This window comes from Haliotis asinina, chromosome 16 (assembly GCF_037392515.1).
Source record: "Haliotis asinina isolate JCU_RB_2024 chromosome 16, JCU_Hal_asi_v2, whole genome shotgun sequence".
NCBI lineage: Eukaryota > Metazoa > Mollusca > Gastropoda > Lepetellida > Haliotidae > Haliotis > Haliotis asinina.
Genome location: NC_090295.1, coordinates 6,879,110 through 6,904,778, shown reverse-complemented (window position 1 = coordinate 6,904,778; position 25,669 = coordinate 6,879,110). Strand labels below are relative to the sequence as shown.

Genomic DNA, 25,669 nt, shown 5'->3' with positions numbered 1-25,669 from the left:
CGCAATTTGCTCTATTTTACCTTGCACCAGTCCAATGCCAAACATGCCTGCAAACTTCCACGTCGGGATGTCGTTAATGTATGTGTCTTCTCTAAATCAACCATGCAGCATGATTAGTGATTCCGGTAAAGGTTTCTAACAGCGTCAATGATGTTTATTCACATATGGAAATAAGCTCTTCAGGAATTAAGGAGGCCACACGAATACTGTAGCAATGCAATAGCACTTCTACGGAGTGAAATTTAAGATGAAACACACACCGCTTGTGATTGATGAGTGTTGGTGCTTTCAATGTTGTACGCTTCCGTCGCCCTTGTCATGCAGTAATGACGTATCACGAGATGCAGGTGGCGGGTACACTGTGGTCGTTGTCACTACAGATTTACATCTGCGCGTATCTGAATGTGCTGAAGGCACGGCTGCAATGTTGACCAATGAGAAAGTCGATAGTTGATTGTATAGACATGTTCCACAGCATTTTAGGTAGGAAACTGTTACAAAATGTTTCAAATAGCATTCAAGATATAGTGTATAAACCATGGATACTTTCGGGATCCTCAGAAACAAACTCACAAAGATCTCTCAGGACTAAAATGAATCATTTTATTGTGTTTATACGCGCGCGTTGTGAAGATGTTGGCTTGGAAATAAATTCTCCACGTATGATTGATAGCTGCATGTTTCACTGCAATCCCAGTCTGCCCCCAAACCGCAATAATTTCCTTTTCCAATGCTACTCGAAGAAAGAGTATATTTGTACTCAGGTTTCGACTCCAACAACTCATTGAATCTTCCTATTAATTACAGTAGTGCATGACAAGGGCGACGGATGCTATTTCGGGGGTACCCATGTAGTCAAATAGCAACCGCAACGTCCATCAGCTTCTTGTTAGTTCTTAAATTCAAATTTTGTCTTAAACAGACCCATTGCAACATTTGTTTTATTTTCAGTCATAAACCGGCTCTTGTCAGTTTCCTTCTCTGTAAATGTTTTTTTTCTCTCTCTAGTTAGTAACGGCATTGTTAGAGGGGGCTTTAACTTTTACTTTTCAAACTGACGTTCATATCATGTGACATTAAAACATCGCCCTTTCTAGAGAACGTGTTTTCTGAATTAATTGCCCAGAACAAGGTACCCGGTGAGACACCCTGTTTGAGAACTCGATCATCACATATACTTTCTTCAGTATTTCAGGCTAACAGCAGCTCCACCTTTTCTTATTAATTCTTTGCAAGAGTCATGTATTCAGCTTGCCCTGTTAACCGACTGGTATCAGTTATGTGTAGTGACTATGCTTTCTGTATACATGTACATCAATTAGCGCTGGTGGTGTTGAGATCATTAGCAAACGTGAACAATTTCTTACTTTATAACAAATACATGTTATTCTACATGTAATGCACCCTTGGAGATCCGGGTTGGAATTGGTTGTTAGCACCCCATGCTTGTCGTAAGGGACGATTAACGGGATCGGATTAACGGGATCGGATTAACGGGATCGGATTAATGGGATCAGTCCCCATGTCATCGTATCCCACTTGCGGAGATCGATGCTCACGAATGAAGATTTTATGGATATCACCTGATGAAGGAGTAAGCATTAACTCCGAAACGTTGTGTTCTCATATAAAGAAGTTGATATCCATAAAATCTTCATTCTTATGCATTTCACTTCTAAATGCCCTTCAAAGACTTGATCGATGCTCACGTTATTGATTCATGTGATTGTCCTCACTGTTTTTTTTAGAGAATTTGTAACGCTTCTTATATATGTCACACACATAAATACTACTTATACCAAACAATGCAGTCCTTTCATTGTATAATAGGACGGGTCTGACGGATACTGTTAATCATACAGCATATTCAGAGTGACTCAAGTTATGAAGTGCTACCTAAAGGAATCGCGAACAATGGCGATATGCAACTGTAAAAACGGCTTCGGCTTAGAGCAAAGGAGTCAAGATATCACATATCTTCACATTGCGTTGAAACATTTTAATAGCTTACACCATCGGCGAAAAAACAAGTGCAACCATTTCTCTTTGTTCAGTTGATTCTGTCTGAGAATATTAAAATGAAGGTGATATTTCGTCACGACAAGCGTGCGTGTGTGGCTATTTCAAAACGTCTTGTACCCAGCTATCATTACAGCTCGTCGTGATGTCAAGGAGAACTCGTAATTAGCAATTTTCAGTAACGAGTGTAGGAAGCAAATATACAACTGACTTGCAAATATATGAGCAAAATACATGCAATGCGCTTGGCACGTCAACAATTCGATCTGACACCGTGAAGTTCTCATAAAGACAGGCCTGGGTTAAGTGTCTCATGCACAGTAACAATGTACCGGCGAGAAGTCTGATATATTTATATACAGACATGACATGTGTAAGGCGAGTGGTGAGGGACATTTTTAGGACCGGTTTTCTTATTTAAAACTAATGCCATTTGTCAGTAGCTGACCTTTGGAGACAACACGCAATACGAACATTTTGGACAATTGGTGTTCGTTCCCTGCCGTGTAGATCCAACTGTAAGCACATTTTAAGGCTGCTTACAGTGTGAGATTAGCATTCCAAAGTGATACCCTCTTGCTTCAAGGATTCGTATACTAAAACACGTGTCTTTCTACAGTTCAAAACTTTGTTAATTTCAAGCTGTAAACCACTTGTCTGTGTCCAGGCACGTTGTCTTGACATAATGCATGCATATTTCGCTTTTCAGTAATTTTATGTGACTTCTTTGTAGCACCAATATCAATAATTGTTGTCACCATTTGGACCAAATCAAATATGGTCAACGCTTAGACGATTCCATGATAAACAGCTCAATGACAAACAGCTCCATGATAAACATTTCCATTTTGAACAGTTCCATGATAAACTCCATGTACGTATTTCAGCATGTACGAGATGGTCGGAAAAGTCCTTCCCATGAAGTTTAATGGTATCATCCTCCGCTCTCAGCTGGTTATGCTCCTAAAGAAGGCGTCATCAAGGGGTGATAACCAGGTAGGTTAATACCTGCATCTACCAACTCAACCATACAACACATCAGAGATATATTACCAACAGGCATGTTTCCATGACAACATATCACATGATTATTATTAAGCTAGAACATCATGCTTACAAACACTACGTTTGAGACATCCACGTTTGTAACATACAACGTACAACCTGCTGCTGTATCATCTGTATAGGGGCCGGAGGCCAGCCGTACTGAATAAAACAAAATGAAGTATCGCAGATACATCTGGTATGTTTCCAACCACTGAGTGAACTGATAGGTTAGCATAATGCAACACAAAGTGTCAGATACACGGAGGGACAAAATACTAGTAAATCGGGGATCACGTTCAACTATGCGATACATAGATTGTGAAAACCTTGGAAAAATGTAAAAGACCTGTCATGTGATCGCTTATATCTTATGTTCTGTAAAACGTTGAACCCTTATTAGAACAATCTTGAGAAAATTATTGTCAAAATAGAGTCACAAGATGTCACAAGAGGCATTGATTGAGGTAACTGTTATTGAATGTCTCGTATAGCATTTCGATTAAAAAACGAATATCCACCAGAGTTCGCGTTTCTCAATAGCAGAGTTGTCGATGTTCAGGTTGAGTTTTGTTTACTGTAAGTTTCATAATTGTTTACCAGTGACACAAAGAGCTACAGCCCTTCATTCTTCTTATCGCACGAGGTTTTTGTTTCATTTTGAAAACAAGTCTCCTTCCCTGAAGGAGGTTTGAAGGCAGTCAGTTTGTTTACTTGACAAATAACGATGGATGGAGATATAATTGGTACTTCTTACTTGGAAACGTCCTTTCAAACGAATATATGTTGCAATTGTAATCTGTGTGTGAAACTGGTGTCAAATCTTTATGGTGTACCTTTCGTAAAGCGCATCTGTCAAAATATTTCTGAAAGCTGTGTAAGTGTCACGTGATAACTAATGTCAACTTGTTCTCCATTTTTAAAAGAGTAAATCAACGATGATGTGTGTGAAAGGCAACGAAATGTTTGTTCCGATTCCCATATTACGGATTCATATAGATAGGCCGGACTCTGAACACGTGTTCACAGGAACATTAAACGTTTTGGAAAGCTTAACTTTCTACCTCCTGTCCCCTCCGTACCACCTCCAGTGCTTTGGAATCAGATCTTGAATTCAGAATGCTCTAACTAGCAATCTTTCATTGTGATCATTGCGAACATTGTACACTGGTAAGTTTGTCGTCTTATTTACACATCGTATTTTTAAACAAATATGTGTGTTTTCTGTAGACGCGACGCGTGGAAACACGTGCAGAATATCATGTTTTTAGACACTATCCTCTGTATATCCTGTTTCTTCAGGGATGTACAATTTATAGAACATGTGAATCCAAGGTTAAAACACAACACCAGGAAAATACAGACAACAAATGCATCTCTTACTAAATACACGACAATATCTGTGTATATTGTTTGTTGAGGGTTAATATGTTCACATGCCATCCTCATCAAACTTGACCTGATAGGCTTCTTCCTCTAGCACCTCTACCAACGACTCCCAGCAATTCACAACCTCGGTGGAACACACAGTAATTTCATACACTCATATCGCCTCCGTTACATTACCTCCGGGAAGCTGTCTTTGAATGACCTTTATCATTTCTCCTGATTTTCATCGAATGTGTCTGTTTTATGTTTTTTTCTCCTTTTTTTGTTTAAAGAAAGTTGAACTTTTCCATTGCTTGAATAATCATAACTTTTTAATACTTTACAACTCCCACTCTGCGCGTTCGTGACATGCCTTGAGCTAATATATTTGCAAAAGACCCTTTTTACCAGAAAAATCGTTAGCCATATATATTGATGAAGTAAATTATATCTTCTTCGTGGAGCCCCTAACAACATTTTCAGACTTACACGCTAATAAAGGAATAACGTGCAACAAACGTCAGTTCATCCGTGAGAGGATACCATGTCCGCAGTCTGTGGGTCGATGGATGACTGCGTCGCGAAAATATGTTCAGATGATAAGTTTCGGTGTTGAAGAAATATGTGTTGAACACTGCCAAGGAGTGCGGTAAGTGCCTACATGCAGCACGTAACAATGGAAACTACTGCGGTGAGTAGCCTAATGGTTAAGGCGTCTGCTTTTCAAGCTGCAGAGCCGAGTTCGATTCCCTATATAGGTACCATGTGAGAAGGCCAGGTGTCACCCGCCAGGATATTGCTGGAATACTGATGAGACCGTAGTCACTCCAACCTCCCTTAATTCATATATTTAGAGCACAACAAGCAAACAAGCAACGGACTCGAGAATGTCATTTTCTGAATGCTCTGAATATGATTTATACACTAGTATATTCATGCAGAAAGGCAGTCTTTACGGTTTATACACTAGTATATTCATGCAGAAAGGCAGTCTTTACGGTTTATACACTAGTATATTCATGCAGAAAGGCAGTCTTTACGGTTTATACACTAGTATATTCATGCAGAAAGGCAGTCTTTACGGTTTATACACTAGTATATTCATGCAGAAAGGCAGTCTTTACGGTCTGATGGCAACACTCCGATACGACCTTAGAGATATCATTGTTTCGTTCTTTGACTAGAAGATTTCCTACGAGGTACTTCCCAGTTTGAGGAATATATGCATGTAATGAACCTTAACCAAACTTGAAGAATCATCAAAAATCACCATTGGCATTATTAGACGGCGTGACGTTTAAGCTGGCTTGTTCGTGGTATCTCCCATCCCTGCGTTTTGTCTAGTAATCACCATGTACTCAATATACATGTGTCATCTTGTTGCAATCACTATAGTTTCCTGTTTCTGTTCTATTTAATCTCAATTTCAGGTTACCATTGCAATCATGTAACGCAACACATAAGCACTCTCCTTACCTGAATGTAAACTGAACCCTTTCAATCAATGTGCTCCGTGAATTCAATAAGATTTCAAGAGATGCTTTAGCAACTGCCAATGACTATATGCAATAGCGTTATGTTCCTTACTTCGAAACAGAGATAAGTTGTCGACCAAACAGCTCAGGTGTTCTGTCATATCTCTGGAACATATGAACACCAGAGAGCTGTCTTTATAGTAAAGATGATTATTTGAGGTCCAAATGCATAAGGAAGAACATGACACCTTTTCCAACGGATGTAAAAAGAACTTTCGATGCAGAATCTGCCAGACTCCCAAATGCGCTACCCGAACCTCGAGCTATGTTTCTCGTGACGGTTGCATAAAGAACCCCCCAGATTTGTAGGATACCTGTGTACTTTTGCTTAGAGGTTAAACACAATAGGCGTTCGGGCGTGTAAATCCATATTGGCTCCACTATGTGTGGCGGTACATGCAAGACATCTTGGTCTACCTGATGTCGATTCACCCTTGCATGATTCACCTTCCCTTTATTTTGACCACCACCGCACCACACCGCACCACATGAGACGCTACCTGGTATCTTGGTAGACGAGTAATGAGTCCGTGCTACATCAGACGTTACCTGGTATCTTGGTAGACGAGTAATGAGACCGTGCTACATCAGACGTTACCTGGTATCTTGGTAGATGAGTAATGAGACCGTGCTACATCAGACGTTACCTGGTATCTTGGTAGATGAGTAATGAAACCGTGCTACATGAGACGCCACCTGGTGTCTTGGTAGATGAGTAATGAGACAGTGCTACATGAGACGCCACCTGGTATCTTGGTAGATGAGTAATGAGACCGTGTTACATGAGACGCCACCTGGTGTCTTGGTAGATGAGTAATGAGACCGTGCTACATGAGACGCCACCTGGTATCTTGGCAGATGAGTAATGAGACCGTGTTACATGAGACGCTACCTGGTGTCTTGGTAGATGAGTAATGAGACCGTACTATATGAGACGCCACCTGGTGTCTTGGTAGATAAGTAATGAAACCGTGCTACTTCAGACGCCACCTGGTGTCTTGGTAGATGAGTAATGAAACCGTGCTACATCAGACGCTACCTGGTGTCTTGGTAGATGAGTAATGAGACCGTGTTACATGAGACGCCACCTGGTGTCTTGGTAGATGAGTAATGAGACCGTGCTACATGAGACGCTACCTGGTGTCTTGGTAGATGAGTAATGAGACCGTGCTACATGAGACGCTACCTGGTGTCTTGGTAGATGAGTAATGAGACCGTGCTACATGAGACGCTACCTGGTGTCTTGGTAGATGAGTAATGAGACCGTGTTACATGAGACGCCACCTGATGTCTTGGTAGATGAGTAATGAAACCGTGCTACATCAGACGCCACCTGGTGTCTTGGTAGATGAGTAATGAAACCGTGCTACATCAGACGCTACCTGGTGTCTTGGTAGATGAGTAATGGGACTGTTAAAGTTTTTAAACACGTGCCGCTACATGGCATCTGACATTGTGGAATCAAAGTATAATGAGCTGTGAGTGTAGATCACATATGTGTCTACATGAGACCAAGTAATGAGTGAGTAAGTGAGTTTGGTTTCAGACCGCACTGAGCAATATCCCAGCTTTATGGAGGCGGTCTGTAAATGATCGAGTCTGGACCAGACAATCCAGTGGTCAACAGCAAGAGCATCGATCTGAGCAATGAGGAACCGATGACATGTGTCAACCAAGTCAGCGAGCCTGACAACCGATCCCGAGACCAAGTAATGCCCAAAGATATACGAGAGACTAGGCTATATATGGTTGTGTCCAATCGTACTTGTGACTGTATATATTTCTTTCCATAAATGCATGACGTCAGATGACGTAATGTATAAGTAGGCCGTCACCCGACATCCAGTGTCTACTAGTATAAAACATGATTAGCTCGGGAACTGGTTTATAGTGTTGTAAGAATCTCATTCAACAAAGACCTTTTCACTTTATCAAGTAACAATTGAAACATAATATTAATGCTATACCTTAGTCACTGCTCAGTTCCCTGCTGATATACTACCCTACGATACCAGCTCCTCTCCCTCTCCTCCCTCTCTTCACCCTCCTCCGCCCCTCACCCCCACCCCCACCACCAGCAAACAAAACCTAAAAACCTGCATGTGGAAACGGCTGGGCTGGCTTCTTATATATAACAGTGTCACTTTAATACACGCCTATTGTTGAATTCGCTTTCATCTTTGACGTCACGGAGATCATCTGATTACTTTTAGTGAAGTGTCGAATGATTTCGTGACGGAATAATTGTTTAATTTTTTTCTTCAAATCGTGCAAAATTTACTACAGATGGTATTTCTTCGGAAGAGAAATGTAATTATGAAAAAGAAAAACATCATCTGGGCACTAGAGAGTCGTTTATATCTAAGAAAGCGTTGAGTTAGCATATTTTGTCAATAAAACACGTTCGTTAGAGAATCGTTCGAGAAATACTATATCTTGATCTAACAGAGCATAGCATTATCCGTGGAGAATGTGATACATTTCTGTCGTTGATGCCATGTATCACTGTCCATTTCAGACTCGCCCACGTTCATGCATACGTTAGAACTTTCCCAAGATTAAGGATAAGGAATTGCTGCTAAAAAGTAAACTTACTGACATGATAAACATCGACATCTCCACAAAGATGTATGGATTTTTGTAACATATTATGGTGCTTAGAACAACGGTTTCCAGAATTTGAACTTATATGCAAACAACAGCTCCACGCGTTGGCCTTGGCGTTTAAGCCTATTTAATAACATTATGTGCACAGTCTTCAGTTGAGAAAAGATTTGATCACTCACAGTAAACTCTGTTCTGTGTTAATGTAAAGATGTCGCGATTGCCTGGATGGATGTTGCGTATGGCCTCATCGATAATATTTTAGCTACAGCGAGGTAAAAATGAGTACGAAACTATAAGTATTGTTACGTCAGCGATATTCGAGATAAGATAGAACTGATAGGGTGAGGCGTTAGTGAGGACTCCCTATTGCCCCATTACTGTCTGGCATTGGGGAACGTTGGTGCAGAGTAGGGGAACATCCACGAGGCAGTGTTGGTTTAGAGTCAGGCAAGGTTGACACACTGTCGGACTAAAGATGGTCAGCACAGGATTGTGATGGAATGTTTGTCTCTCGAGCACCAGAGTATCATGGAATGTGTCATTCAATGACTACAGAATGAGCCCGAAATTTGTATTCCTGGATGTAAACGCAGGAGCGTTGTACAAAACGAGTCCTTCATTTATCATCATAATGGTAGATTACGACCTTTCAGAAGAGGGCAGTAGGGAGGGGTATGAGTGTCCTTAGAGCGGTCATAGGACTGTGAAATAATGCTTGTCCTTAGGCACGAACACGGCACTGCAGTTGAATATGGGTTCCTATGAACACATGAATGTGGAAAAATGTTAGACCTTGGAAGCGAGTGTATGGATGTTGTGGAATCGGTGAGAGAGAGAGAGTGAGTTCATTTTCACGCCACAGTCAGCAATATTCCAGCTATATGGCTGCGGTCTGTAAATGATGGAGTCTGGTCCAGACAACCCAGTGATCAACAACATAAGCATCAATCTACAAAGTGGGATACGATGACAGTGTCGACCAAGTCGGAGAGTCTGATACCCGATACCGTTAATCGCCTCTTACGACAAGCATGGTTTACTGGAGATCAGTTCTAACCCTTTCTGGTATAACATGTTGTTCTGTGTATTGAATGTGTGATGCATAGTGACCGTATTACTATCACATGTTGATCAGTATATTAATTACTAGCACATTGGAGATGAAGTGAATTCCGTTCTTTTTATGTGATTGTATGTTCAGCATATGTGTTAAGTTAAGCTTATCGTCAAATCATTCAGTACACTAGTGATTGTTAGAACATTTCATTTTCTTACGACTTTGAAATAGCCTGGTTTGTTGTCTTCTGGAGTAATATCAAACATGAGGATTCTCCCCCGTGCTCCCCCCCTCCACCCCCCTCTTGCCCACCTCGTGTAGTGCAGTATTGTGTTTGTGAAGTATTGTCAGTGTTGCATAAATCAATTGTCTTTAGTAGGTAAATTGTTGTGTAATCTATTTAGTGGTACGGGTACGATTGGGAACACCCCTTTCCATGAGCTTCACTCGTAACAGTATTTAAATGCAGATGTTTATCAAACAGTTAAATGCAGATGTTTATCAAACACTCTAAGTATGTTTGCGTATTATCCGTGCATGATAAAGAGGAACACATGAACGATATAACCCTATGGTTATCGAACAGGGCGCAAAATTAGAATTTGATAAAACGCAAATGACTTGTAAATCTTACATAACAGGTTTAAAAGAGACAATCGTTAGATGCATCAGGTTAAAATTTGTTCTGGCCTGATACTTGATAAATGTATTACTTCATACTGACAGTAAAACAGATGGGCAGTATCTCCGTGTAGGGATTAGCTTCCCTGCTGTTATATAATGATTACGACCAATACTGGTATGATGGACGTGAACTCCCCAGCCGCGAAACCCAGCCCCTAGCGCTCCATACATCTCTCTCTGTCTCTCTCTCTCTCGCTAATTTCCTCTCTCGCTCTCCCTCTCGCACTCTCTCCTCTCTCGCTCTCTTCCTCTCTCTCTCGCTCTCTCTCGCTCTGTCTCTCTCGCACGCTCTCCTCTCTCTCTGACTCTCTCTCTCTCTCGATCGCTTTCTCTCGCTCGCTCCGTAACCTCCCACCTCTCGCTCTCTCTTTGAGTGTGTTTATAATTAGGCATCTTTCAATTTTAAAAATAACATGCGGCTACAGACATTTATGTTTAAATCCGAATTATTTTAAGTGGAATGTTAAAGCACGCATCAGCTTACGTTAAGGTATCTAGACACTCAGCGCACAGCGTTAAACAAGATTATCCTTATGACTATATGCATGTCCACAGGACTCGCCAATTTGACTAATGTACCATTACGATCTCAACCATTTGACCCTTCCGTGATGTGGTCTTAACTGCTACACTTTAATATGGACTCACGGTCACTATCGTGTAAAAACGACCTGGCTGCACAGTATTAATGTGTGTATTTCGCATTGACCTATTGTATGTACAATGTACCGCTGTGTGTGGTAACAATGTCGTTGTGTTTGGAGAATGGACTTTCTTGAACACGTATGTGACCAGATGACTAATACCCAATCCTAGATGTTATACTGATTTACAACATGAGTGTATGAAAAGGGATATTTTTCTGGATCTGTTATAAATCGGGCATTAATCTCGATTTATTGTCCATATGTATTAATAAATAATAATAACACATATCACCACTGCCGTGACCAGGCCCTGATTTCTCCAAACAAACTCATGTCTTCACTCATATTTCCAACAGAGTTTGACAATTTGAAACAGATGATTTTTTTGAAACTTCATTTTTGAAACAGAGAAACCCGAACAACTCATTTAATGTATCCACCCAAATCACATTGCCTACTATGTTTGAGGTTATTAATAATTTCAGCTCATTTTGGGAAATGTATTTTGCTTCATTTTCTCAAATTTGATTGAAAACACTGATCTGAGTCAAAACGACGACCTCGAGAAATCGGGCCCTGGTGTATAGTGGAGGTCAAGATAAGCTGGTATTCATTATCTTGCCTTCTTGATCGCCTGGTAACATGTAAACGTAACAACGCCAAAATTCCATATATCAACTTCCGTGCAAAGGAAACTATCCGTCAGTCAAAGTTACTGATGTTTTCACTCCCTGCCGAAAAGTCTGTTACCGCTCATGCGGACTTTAAGTTCGTGTTATTCCTTGTGTGGTTCAGTTTAAAACATACAGTATTTTATGGGGCGATTTGAGATGTTTTTTAGGGCCAATACAATTATGGTATAGTTACAAAGATATCGATAATAGCATTAGTAATATCGTTAGTGGATTTGAAATATATTTTTGCAAACGAATTCAATTGATTGCTTCTTTTATTGGGTGAGGAAGTTTTTAAGGAATGTTGTCGTCAGTGCCTTAACAGATTTGATTGTTTTTCACTAGTCATGAATAAGTCAATAATTGAGTTGAAAGCGGGAGCGGTGCCACGATATCTGTTCCCTTCTGTACACGAGTTCCAGATGAAATATCGGATTGTTTGGGAGCTTATTCTTCTATATTCTACTGGAACGCGGTAGCAGTTATATCCCACACACCGCTGAAGCGCTGGACGCCCATCCATACTAAGTCATTACATTATGTGTTCACACTCTCAACAGAACGTTGATAATCTAACCCTGACAGGGACACCAACTGCAGGAGTGTTCACCAAATTTAGTAAGCACGTCAATGACCCATTTAGTTTGTGTTCCACAACGCTTTAAACAACCGTTTTACAAACCAGATGGCGTGAAAATTCTTTTAAACTACTTGGTAATAGATAACAGAAACACAACAGCTAAATTTGAATTTTTATTATTTCATTGAGTCCCCTATGCAAAATGCACGACACCTCAGCTTCCGAACAAAAAATACATGTACAGTCTTGCATAAATCCCCGTCGGCGATGTTCGTGGACTTGTAACACTTGATAAAAATATGTCTGCTTTTGTCATCTAAAACAGTGTGCTATATGTTGTATATTGACTGGGTCTACTGAAGGCGGTAGCGGTCATCACGAGGAATAGGCGTCCGTTCTACCCTCCTCGTAGATAAAATGCTTCTGCATGGGTCCTTAAATCGCGTGTAACACATTGCCAAAGTCAGAGGTCAGTTTTTTTAGTTTTATTGAAGCTGTACATGCCGCCACCGCCGCGACAGATAGTGTCCCGCATGTGCGTCAACCAGTATTACTGTGTAGTTGTGTTCATTTTGTTGCGGCACACACCTTCGACAGGATAGTAGAGGGAAGGGTCAATGTCATTATCTCCTCAGTGTCGCCTAGGCCGAAGAGAGTGGATGGAGGTTGAGCATTGGTTCAATCATGTGGAAACAGCGTTGTCTCTAGGGTCAATAGAATATCACAAGGCCTGCAACAGAAAAAAACACAATTCGTCACATAACATATACCGAACCGCAAAAGAAAGTGAAAGTGAAAGGTAACTGTTCATGTTTATGTTTTCCATTAAAAAAACTTGCCAAAAACAGTTGCGTTTCTTTAGCTGTTAAGTATATACAGGTAGAATAGGAATGTTTGATTCGTGCATGCATGATCCGTTAAGTGCTTGAAGTCTAGCTGTCTGTGATGCAGAAGTATTGACGGATTTCGGGTATTTCTGTGATTGGACACACTGGTGGATGTTTATGCCTGAGCCGTCATGTACATGCTTGGTGTGCTCCTATCCGCGTTTAAACTCTTGCACAACCTTTGATGTTTTTCCATGTAACATATGTTTAGGATTACACCTTTTGAATAAAGAACAAATTTTACTACTTCGGTTGATATTTATCCGCGATTTCATTTTCCCGTAGCCTTGGTGGCTTAATGTATTATCTAAGCGGTGTGCTGTCGTTTTAGTGCTGTACCTTGAGTCCTGGATGCACGTGTGCCCTTTGGATGAAGTCACTGTGGACAACGAGGGCACGTGAAAAAAACTTGTATCACAGCACATGAAGATGCTACTCCAGATGGCCTGACTTATTATTGTTGCTAAGGGTCACGAAGCAAATTGATGTTCCAAGATGGTATATATAATCATGAAGTTTTGTCAGACTACGAAATGAACTACAAGAAGTTTACTACCGCCATTCCAGGTAGACGTCATTACGACAAATGGCTGACTTTATAGTGTTGTTACTACTGTCGAGACTAAGGAAACACATCGAAGCAAACACATTGTGTCTGATGCCCAGGCGGAGTTTACAACGCAGTGTTAATCTTCAGCTCAATCTATCATGGTGGGGAAAGTTAGACATGTCTCCTAATTGTATGTCTGCTGAGCAGGTTCCTCTGGTGATTGAAATGTCTTTTTTATGTGGAACGGGAGCGGCAAGACTGTTTAAATTACTTCGCAGGGTTCTTGCCATACACACCATTTTACGTTCTACAAAAACTTCCTTATTGGTAGGAATTAAGAAATATAACCTCCCATGTGAGATATGAATGTCCGCTACCTCGACATGTTTGCATCTCTGTGGACAAGACAAACAGGTCTTGATTGATGTCAGGTAGAATAAATGACAGATGAAGATGTCAGTTGCGTTTGTTGGCTACATTCATTGTCACAAATTACAAAGCAAATAGCGTCAACATATGGTGGTACACAGTAGATGGTATAAACGATCAAAATGAAGTGGAAAAACTATGTTTGTATTCGGTCAAGCATTCTACTTGGAATCAACTGTTTTCAGACTTCAATTAAATGTAAGCGCAAATTTGTGCCGATCTCTAGATCAAAAGAACCGATCGGGGTTCTGTTTGAATTGCAATTTGGATGAAAAATAATTCAGTGAATACTAGGCTCTCGTAGTTCGAAAACGGAACTAAATATGAAATCTAACAGAGCACCGCTGACGTAATGTTAAACACAATACATTGAAAACTGCCAGACATTAAACACCCCTTTCTGACATTCCATCTCAATCGCATATATCACTGCAATTTTGTATTAAACATTAAACATGATTCTAGCTCTTTGTGTCCTCATAGAGATTCCTTTAGGAAAAACGGCATTCATGAGGACACTTTTTGTAATTACGACTCTGCGCCATGACACCGATCCCAGCCTTAGGCACACAACAAGCTTTATTGAAATTCTAACAAACTCAAGAATTTCATTTACTTTTGACTCGCGATTATTTGAGACGATTTAATGGTGTTTAAGAAATATAACGTTGTGAGGACGTGTACGATTAAATGGCTTCCTCTTTTACAGAAAATCGATTTGTTACTTTATGTGAGCTGACGAGCGATTACGGGAACGGACACTACATGAATATGCTTGCTTTCGTAACAGATACTGACGTTAAAAAGTCAGCAATTCTGCTCTCAAACTATCGGAACTATCACAGCGACAGCTGTAGTGTTCTGCTGTTTTGTTAATAACAGTTTTCTGAAATCGTCTTGGCCCCTTTAACCAGCCTCCAGGGAACTTATTTTTTTTAACTCCAGTGTTTTTTTCATGTTGTTTTAGAATAGATTCGCATATTTGCGTTCTTGCAAGACGATGAACTTAGGCATCAAATGTAATTTAGGCTACTGCCAATGTGACTGATCCTACAAAAGAGAAAGCTTACGACACACATTGTGCATCTTTTTCATATTATCGAGCATTTAGAAAATGTCGCAAGGTAGAAAAAGTCTATTCTGATTAAAAAGTGGGTTTGCTTCAGAGATATTTTCTTTTGTACACGAACTGTCAGTTAGTTAATCGTGTTTCAGAATGTTGAAGCCAAAGCTACACAGTAAACAACCTTATAGCCAACATACCTGGTATCTGGCCATATAATTTTCTTGAAATCGTTTTTCGTTTTAGACCGCAACATATATTTTATCAGGAATTAGTGTTTCTAGGAAATTGTATCCTCGACTCAAAATGATCCAGCTATGTAGCGACATTTTAATTAAGAATGTTTAAGCAATGAGTAGAGGTCGTAAAGAAATGGCATTTAGAGACGAAGAAACTTGATCTGGAATGATGCATGCAACAGTTCTAACCTCTTCCCTGTCGTGAACTAAAGACGATTTTCTTCTTTCACACACGAAGAAATGTATGGTGCAGCCTGGTACTCACCTTTGTATGATGCAGTACCGGGTGGTATGCGGGTCTATCTCCGTGCGGCTCTGTTGACGATAGGGGCGGCCTTCCTGCTCTCCCAGTCCTTGTACAGTTGGCCGATAGCAGCTAACGTCGCTTCAGCGTCATTTAGGGGCATGCCCTCGAAACGATGACGAAGGAAGTTGCCGACAAGGTCTTCCTTCTCTCCTGAAAGGTAAAGCTTTGAATCGCAAACGTAGGAATAAACAGAATTGTGCAAGAGCTTCATATCTCAATGAGGAAAGATGATCACACTGCAACAAGTGAGTTTGTTGTCATAATGGCGGATTGACCGACAGCGTGGTGTTGAATTCAGAGGTATATAAATAAGTGTATCACGTCTGTGTGATGATTTTTAATCTCGATACTTTCAGAGGAAAGGCAGTCTCGTCGTAGCAATGGAGTATGTTGTTGTGGTTTCTGGTCAGTGTGATGAAGATGTTGTTCATTTGTAACAGTGCAAGATGTAAAACGATACCCATGTGTGTAGCCACAAGACTTCACGCTAGGCGTTGCTGTCAATGTGAAATCGTACCAGAGTACATATTAGCTACAGGTCGTCTTCATCTACGCCCGGTGAGGTAGTGTAACGGTTACAGCTTTCGCTCGGCACGTCGAAGACCTGGGTTCTATTCCCGATTTCTCGAGTTCCTCGTTCTTTTATTGCAGGAATATGACAGACTCTACTCACACAACCACACTACCAGTAGTCATGTGGGTATCTAGTCGTTTGATGCTGTGTTGCGACATAATGTCCGAGGTATGGTATCATCGTGTTCTGGGTTACATTCGACAATCTTCTGCGTGATTGAGACCACATGGTCTGCAGCATCGTAACAAATGGCAAATGGGTATATTTATGATGCTTTTTAAAGAACAAATGAGTTCTTTAAAGTTCGTGTCGAATGAACTGGCCTTTGCTACGGGCAACGATCAAAATACTTCACCAAGGTTAATAAAAGTCAGATGTGAGGGTGTATCCACTGATGTGTAAACTGACTCGCACCCCCTCCCCCTCCACCACCGGCAAAGTTCGGATCATTTGTAATATGATGCTATGCCATGAATAAATATAAGAATCCAAACTGGATTAAATGTGAAGTGAGTCACACTAGCATGAGTCCCCAGTGACATATCCATTAAGTTGTAATATCATGTATTTGTATATGACACCTACTAAGAGCTAGAGGCCTGATAGTTTCATTACGGATGTGTTTTCAAACAGCTTCAGCTTTAAGTTAATGCCTTCTGGATATCAATCATTGCCCAAACACCTCATTTGCTTGTATTAAAACATTTGATAATCGAAGTTGAGTATCCACCTACGTATGTTAAACTGATTAGTAAATCTATTAGATTAGTTCCAACTTCATGTTTCATACGTAAGCAAGTTATAACATAAAAGCGGTTTTGTAAAAACACATATCATTTCAAGTTTAAATACAAGCAATATTTGGCCCATGCTTGACTACCCGTTCAAGCAGATTCGAATTGTTTTCAAATCAATGTTCATTAATCTATCAGGACGAACCTCGCCGTCAGTCAGGAGAGAGATCAGGTCTCCGGTTAAAGCACCACTCTACCGTTGTTAATTGCATCATTGTGACGGACGTCCGCTATCCATTATCATTGAAACGAGCACACGGAACATCTATCGCATCATTTTTAATCTCCTATTATTTTAATCATGCTTGGAAGCGTTGTGTCGATGTTGATTGCTGTAAAGATAACAATGGTTTATTGACCAGTGCGAGGTGTGTAAGGGAGACGAGGTGTGAGAGCCGAGGAGGAACCCCTCCAGCACGCTCAACCGTCCAGTAAAGCTAATGATTGATTGCCTACACAACAACCAGTTTAGTCGCAGTTATATGCGGTATGTTCGTATGGACATGGAGCTATGAACGATAAAAGAGGAACGTTTATATATACTATACATCAACAGACTCGTTCAATGACTTGTTTTCTCGATACTGCACGAAGTTGACTTGTCCTTCAGAGTAAGGTTCCGTCATGGGACGTTCATTCCACGGTGTTTAAGTCTGCTTCTCAAGTCGTCAAGTCGACAGTTCATTGTTACCAAACTTTAATACACAATGGAATTTCGAGGATACGTGTAAGTGGGCGGGTTCGGTGGATTTGATAAAGAATCATGCACATCAGAACAGATTGGGAGCCGTGCGCTGAACATTTCGCAGTGGATGCCAATCCCTGACAATATTAAGTAATTTATTGTCCAGCTCGCGTGCATTTGGTCACCTCGTGGTGTTTAGCCTTAAATATTGATATCGTTCGACACTTTCTAAACGGTCAAGGCAATAACGGCGAATAAGATGGCTCTTCAGGCGCGATGATGGCAATCTTCCGCACCTTTAACGCCACATCAAGCGGGTTGAAGGCGAGTTGTTAGGTCCCCCGGGTATAAGACAATCTCTGTATGACCTTCCCGAACTTGTTTGTGAGCTCAGAGAACACTGCCCGGACTTTGGTCCTAACACGACTATACTTGAATATCTCGTAGAAGCTGTGTTTTACACCATACATTCTGCTGTATCCTTTCCTGTTAACCTGTAAATGTCCATCAAACCTAACATTGCATATCACAAGATTTGCTATTTCATGAACTCATTTAGCAATTACTGAGATTATTTCATGAGCGTTTGTATAATACGTATTAGTATCTAATGTTCCCCTTTTGTAGTATAAATTATTTTTTATTTCAAACCTATCATTGATGTATTTAGTTTTTCTTGGTTTTGATTACGTTCTCGTACTTTCAGTTATGTTTCGGATATTTCTTGGTGAAATTTTCTTCAAGTTACTTTCAAAAGCTTGAACTTTCGATTTTCCATATCGGTGTTTCGGTCTTTTCTTGATATTTAAAGTTACTAACAAAACTCGAAATTTCATGTTGCAGTAACGGCAAGATACTTGAAATGTTAAGAAAATAATTAATATAAGTAGGATATTATCGTCGGAACCAGAACACCGCGAAATGTTATGATGATCAAAACAAAATTGAAGTGGCGAGAAATTAATCGAAGTAACGAGAAAATAATCGGAATTTCAGTTTGAAATAATCGAGTCAGGGAGAGAATAATCGGGGCAAAGAGAAATTTCGCTGAAAATACAATTCTTGCTTTAAACGTGGCAGCATTATGCGTTTGTAGATAACGTGTACATTATTTTCCAAGAGTAATCAATATGACGCTCGCGCATTTCTGTTTCTACCGAGTATTACTCCGTCCCTATTTCATCTACCGTGTTGGATAAATCCACAATTGTCTTGGCGTCGTATTTAGTGTGACGTCATCTCGAATTTACGTCACAATAAGAATAAAATTACGCCAACAATGCTGATAGAATGATACAAACAATCACCAGTTCACGTGAAGTAATATTTGCACATGTGCTCATTTGTTCGAAGAATACGCTCGTTTTTTACCCTTTCGTTAATGATGATCGGCGTCATGTTGAAATCAATGAACTAAAAGACTGATATTTACACAAAGGTAAATTTGCCAGATATGTCCGTCCAGATCGCGGTTGACTGGTACATGTACATATTGTACGTGAATAGCTGAGAGCAGCTTAGTGAAGGAGCCGGAAATGAAACAATGTCCTAGTCCAATATGATCCAAGCTGTGATTAATATAGAAGAGTCGGCATGCTGCAGGGATGGAAGGGAGCAGGGCAGGATTCAGTTTTAAACATTCATCTATTCTGATTTCATATGAGGAAATCCGAGATTATTCCCCGCCTTAATAAATACGGATCTTCGGGGGATAATATTTCACGAAAAACAAACTGATCTTGAAGTAAACTTTAAGTTGCGAGTTCGGCAGGGATTAAGGTGCCCATATTTCAATGCCTTACTATAGTTTATACGCTCTACACACGCGGATCATCTTCATGGAAGCACGAAGTAAACACAAAGTGTGTGCAAAGCAATCGTATTAAAACAATCTCTTTGCATACGCTTAACACGTTTCGAAAGAATATTTCAATGAACTGACAAAATTACGATATCGTGGGTACCAAAGAAAGTGGTAGGGGAGTAGACGTCAATATTCTAAGTTTCCCGAAACTTCGGTAAATCTAAAAATGGTGTTCGTTTCAGTCAAGTAGAGCTGCATTGAGAACTTGGCGTAATAGGCCCAAAATTCGAAAACCCTGCCATGCTCGTCTCATTACATTACTGGAGCTACTCAATGCATTTATATCTCTCTTTTATAGAACTACATGTAACCAATTGGCTCGAATTATTCCGAAGTCGAATAAGACCAAGGACAAGTTGTGCGTCAGTGGTGTTACACCACGCTATCTTCCCCGTTTTATCGACGTCAGAAAATATTTCTTGGCCATGGTATGAGTGGTCATGGTTTTGGGCGATATGACAAGTGACAGACAATCTGATTTTCACATTCTATGGACACTAGACTAACTGTAGACATGGGACGAGATCCTGCGTCCCGTCGTTGTTCCATTTGTTAGAACTACCGGCAATGTTTAACTGCTAAATGACCAATACTAGACTACATCTTCACCGTTATCTCCTCACGCAATGGACAGATCCAACATGTTTCAAGTAGAGGGTCTGTGGGATGTTCTCGGGTGAGCAGTGCAGGCCAGAAACCCTTAACCAACCGGCATGTCCCAGATTAGCTCAGTACGCGGAATGGTGGTCAATGCCAAGTGCAACGGAAAACAATTAATTAACTCTATAAATCAAGACGTCGTGAATGTATCGCAAGAATGACTGACAAACTGGGTATTGATCTACAAGGCGAAAATTCATTACATCTTCCTTGCCATGTCATCAGTAGGTAGCTAGTCTGCATGTCTCCCGTCAAACAAACGTCACTACTTCACAGTAACGAGTCAGGGTGTCAGAAACAAACTTTAATCTTATGCGGCTCTCAGATTCACAGTGATATGCTGTTTTTGCTGTTACTGATTTGCCAGCATCATGTTCCCACTCGTGGATTTGACCACAACAATCCTTAATCAATCCTTTGAAGCTAACTCATTTCAGGACAGAATGGTTTGACATACAATTTCGTGTTCAAAATGAATAGAATAAAGGTTTCATGGTCACATTATATTTACGCTAAATCTGGGGTTTTAAGCCTTCCCTCCTGCTGAGAGAATCTTGTTTCGTCAGAAGTGTCTTTTGAGTCATTTGAAACGATGAAGTTTAGTTCTTGCTCTTGGGTAAGCGTTATATGACAATTGCGGACACTGGATCATGGTGTACAATATCACAGCATTCCAGTGACCGTTGACACCTAGAGTGGCCAACCGCCAACCGTCACTCATAGTAAGCAGATGGAAAATCGATCTTAACTAATTTGTTTTTATGAGAAACACTCCGCGTGTTTGCATTTCAAATGAGAGCGTTTTGTTAAGCTACAAATTAGTGCAGTTAGGGCGCCTTCGAAGACACTACTGCAGTCCTTTGCATATTGATATGTTAGATGTCAAGCCAACTATATTAGATGTCAATTCAACTTAGTTATTGGTAACCAAGCGATTTAGTAATGAATTCTAAACTTCCCCAACCTCAAACAGAAATCATAATTGTTCTTCTACAGCTGCTAAAACTCCGGGGTTGTGCTGGAACCAGAATATGGTATATAGTCAAATCAATAGTCATGTCTAAGTTGAGGGTTCTGTCCTATGGCTTTATTTGACGGTGCTTTCATTTAAGTACTGTGGAGACATCGATGCTGCAGAGTATACCTTGTGGAATGTATTACAATTATTGGCATAATGTACCCACCCTACTGAAACGTCGTATTCAAAAGAGTACATTGGATAGCAGTGGATTCCGATACAGTGCACTAGTCTTCAGGCTGCTGTATGACAGAAGTGGGGAGTGCTGAACAGAAACGGAACTGTTTCCAGTTTTACGAGATTTCATGACAGTCAGATCGGATTTCAGTTTCGTACAAGCAGTTATATATATATGGAGTACAGGTGTCAGTTGTTACAGATGTCAATCGTCATACAAAAACCACAAAAACGTAAATGTGTAAGAAAGCTGCGTCAGGCGAAACAGATGCGCAGTTACACGTACATGAAGTGAAATATACTCTATACCAGTTCTCAGTTCGTAAAGCAATATAAAGGACATATAATATAAGGCTGTATTGTCGCAATGGAATTCCATATCCCAATGTTCATTTCAACTACAATATGAAAAACAGCCGAACACATGACATTAACAAATATATCATATATTCACTTTTCCATGTTTGAGTGTTTGTAATATGTGCAACACAAATGTCCCCTGGTAGTCTCACAAAGGTGAACACAACATCAGAGTGTTTCCTTGTTTCCGACCACACAAGAAACAAAACTAAAGCTGGTAGATGTAATGATACTGGTTACTTTTATGTAACGACAGGACGTGTTCCATTCCGTGTTCCAACTATAACTTTAAGATCTAAATTCTTCCTGCCTATGTACAAACGTCTTGGTAATTGCCAGAGTACACGTAGTGGTCTCTGATTGACAAATTGGATGTTTTTACTAACTTTAATTCACTTTGTGTATGAACTATATATTATAATTGTCGTATTTCAATCTTCATAAATAAATAAATAAAGTATTTAAGTGGCAGGGCACGTTATGAGAAATCTCCTGCCCCTACTGTGACGTGTATGGCTCCTAGCACACACTGACTTAATGACATTGGCAATTCGATATTATAGCTGTGTGTTTCACAATCAAATACACCTAGTCCCTGCAAGATAGCATTGCATCGTGTGGAATCTCTAACATTTTGTAACGGCCGATAAATCTTCCGGTGCATACAAATGTATAACTAAACAACAACAACAAAAAAAACCCAGCGAAACAGTACGCCTTGTCCATTTCTACGTTACACCCACGTAGTGCCAAGTATCATGCCTTGACCTTTCACGTTTAACAAACTGTCTTGATGTTAGCTAATGCTACAGAACACATGAACTAAAACACTTTAGTCAAAGACAACTAAAATAGGATGAAAAAGGATGAACAATCCTATCTTAACTTCATTCAAGGTATAACTTTATAAATGTAACTCCACGGCGGTGTGAAGTCCCCCAAAGACACAAGTTTGACTTACCCCTCTTGCCGTACCAGTTGGCGTTGGATGTAGAGATGATGGCGAAAAGAACAGTGCAGACGAGAAGGGTAACACGCATCATGCTTGGAGGAGTGTGGAAAACTGAAGTAAGCCTAACCTTGCAGGTGCTATGTGGCAATTCTGGACTCGGGGAGTTTGTGGCCGAGGGAAACTCTCCCCTTCCTTATATACCCATTGGATGAGGGTTCGCGAGTCGTAGGCGGGCTCAATGGCGAACTCAATTGAGTCTTGTCGTCTTGATTGGTGGAGTCACACGCAGTCGGTGCAATTCATCCTGGCGCCCTTGTCTACATGTACATGCTGTTTCCAATTCACCTCTCATAATCGCCGTTTTGGATTATTGACCTTCAATTTGCAGAGCACTTTCTTGATCTTTACTTGTCGTACTTATCTGACAGAATTGTGGCAGTTGATTCTTATTGATTGCTTTGGCTTTTATGGTTGTATGTATGCTACTGAAATAATGGACATGGCAATTTTTGTGTCTCCTTTGTGTATTTAAGACGCATTATGCCTGTCGCACTCAAAGGAACATTACGGGGGTTGCTGGAGTATTTACATGAAATATATGCATGATGCTAGTCGAATCCATAAATGTGAATGAATATTTACACGGAGAATGGCATATTGATAACCAGAGATCTCACACTGGTGTTCGGGGGTACATGAATCATCAACAGGTGAAGGAATACTTTGTCAGAGATCCACTTTGGGGAAGGTCAGCTACTTGTTATCACGGGCAGCAATACTTCATTCTTATGGGTGTGCCAAAAGTAATATTTCATGAACAACATTTTAAAGTTTTGACACGAATGCTCAAACGAACGAAACTGGCATGATGTCTGATCGGGTCAATATATTTCAAACGCATCGTCTAAGTAACATACATACTATTTGAGTCAGAGACCCGAGAAGATCCGGGTTACAACTGATGTTCAATAATCCCTGCTTGTCGTAAGAGGGGATCAACGGGGTTGGCTTCAGGGTCTGTACGACGGACGGTGGATCGGTGGGTCAGGCGTGCTGACTGGGTTGACACGTCATTGTATACCATTGCGTAGATCGCTGTTCATGGCGTTGATCTCTGGATTGTGCGGAGTAACACTAAACTCACTCTCTCATTCTCCATTCGACACAGAGCCAGAATAAGTTTTAATGTATGTTATATGGGTTTGGTATTAGCATGCCTCACTCACTTTCACACCAGAGTATCCAAAGTCAAAGTGTGCTACACGTCTTGCGTTTACCTATTTATCTTACAAACGAGACTGCATACAGCGCCCTGTGATGTTGTGACATCACTTGTACTGGGTGAGACTTTGTACACTTCATGTCTCAGGTTCTCATCCTGCACCAACACCTATTAGACAATAGATTGTGGAGGATATATGGTGTTTCATTCTTTGGTTACCTCCAAACGTGTGCAGATCATTTATATTTTGATATTGAGACTGATGAGAGTTTGAAGGTTCATAATGGGATACTTCCATGCCCCTCAAGATTAACTTTAATAATCAGACAGTTTTCAAAATGAATGGGAAAGGCATTAGAATAGAGGCTGCATGAAGTCCTAATCGGAACAATGTTATTACAACCCATGGCATGCCAAAGACGACGAAAGCCACTGCTCGATGCAAAATGCGTAACAGTGTGGATAACAGGCCAACACGTACGTATGATGCATAGCACATGATGCAGGACGTTTCACCTTTGGGATTATCATTAGTCGGGATGTGATAACAACCATGGTAGGAAATAGAGATAATGAAATTGCAATGTATTAAATCCGGCTAAAGCGTGACTAGGTGTCGCGGAGACAACATTCCGACATTACATAACCCGCCACATTCTTGACAGCAAGAGTCCTACCGTCTCCATAAAGACACTTATGTCCATGACACATCACTGCCAAGGTACAAACACTTCAGTCGATGATGTATCACCTTGAGGATAACACTTTCCTGGTCCAAGAAGAATCACATTTGGTAGAATAACCCTGCTGTCTGTGATGTAATGACCTTTGGGATAACAACCCCGTAAGCCATGGTGTATCACCTTTAAGATACCAACCCCGTAGTTTATGACGTATTGACCTTTGTGATAACAACCCTGTAGTCAATGAGGTATAATGGTTGGGATAACAACCCTGTAGTCCATGACGTATAATGTTTAAGATAACAACCCTGTAGTCCATGACGTATAATGTTTAAGATAACAACCCTGTAGTCCATGACGCATAATGTTTAAGATAACAACCCTGTTGTTAATGGCCTGACACCTTTAAGGTAAGAATACTACTGTCCATGACGTGTCGCCTTTAAGGTAACATCAGTTCAGTCCATGATATGGCGTCTTCAGGATAACAACCCAGTAGTCCATGACACCTTTAAGGTAACACCTCAGTCACCGATGTATCACCTTCGGGATAAAACACTGGTGCCAATGACGTATCTTCTTCTAGATGACAACATAGCAGTCAAAACTGGCGGTTCATCATCGGGATAACAATCCTGCTGCCCATGGTCTGTCACCGTTAGTATAACAATCCAAGAGGGAAACCTAAAGAAAGAGACGACAGACAGACAGTCGGACGAAGGAACACGGTCTAAGGCCTGAAACTTCTGTCAGATGTTCTATTCATAATTAGTGTTTTTCATATCATTTCTCGGATGTTAAGTTGTTGCAGTAAATTCAATGAACATGAGGTCTGATTATACACCCTATGTAGCAACGTTACAAGCTAAGAGACACTTTAAGAGATGTTATCAGACTGGCTTGCTATCTTACTTTGTGGTCATCTCGTACACCTAACTAGAAAAATAGAACCAATCAAATGTGTTTATGATTAGAACATTTCGTTAAGAA

At 40.5% G+C, this 25,669-nt stretch overlaps 1 protein-coding gene and 1 long non-coding RNA gene across 2 annotated transcripts in view; one reads left to right on the top strand and one right to left on the bottom strand.

Moving 5' to 3' along the window:
• Window positions 1-25,669, top strand: part of LOC137267542 (H(+)/Cl(-) exchange transporter 6-like) — an 89,038-nt gene that overhangs the window by 43,942 nt on the left and 19,427 nt on the right. The window contains exon 21 of the mRNA XM_067802020.1: window positions 2,907-3,015. Within this exon, the coding sequence (XP_067658121.1) occupies window positions 2,907-3,015 (109 nt within the window). The remainder of the gene's footprint in view (window positions 1-2,906; window positions 3,016-25,669) is intronic.
• LOC137267547 (uncharacterized) lies at window positions 12,376-22,942 on the bottom strand. The gene is made up of 3 exons (XR_010955008.1): window positions 22,784-22,942; window positions 15,649-15,840; window positions 12,376-12,945 (listed from the first exon to the last, which is right to left on the bottom strand). It is a non-coding gene; the product is annotated as an uncharacterized lncRNA (long non-coding RNA).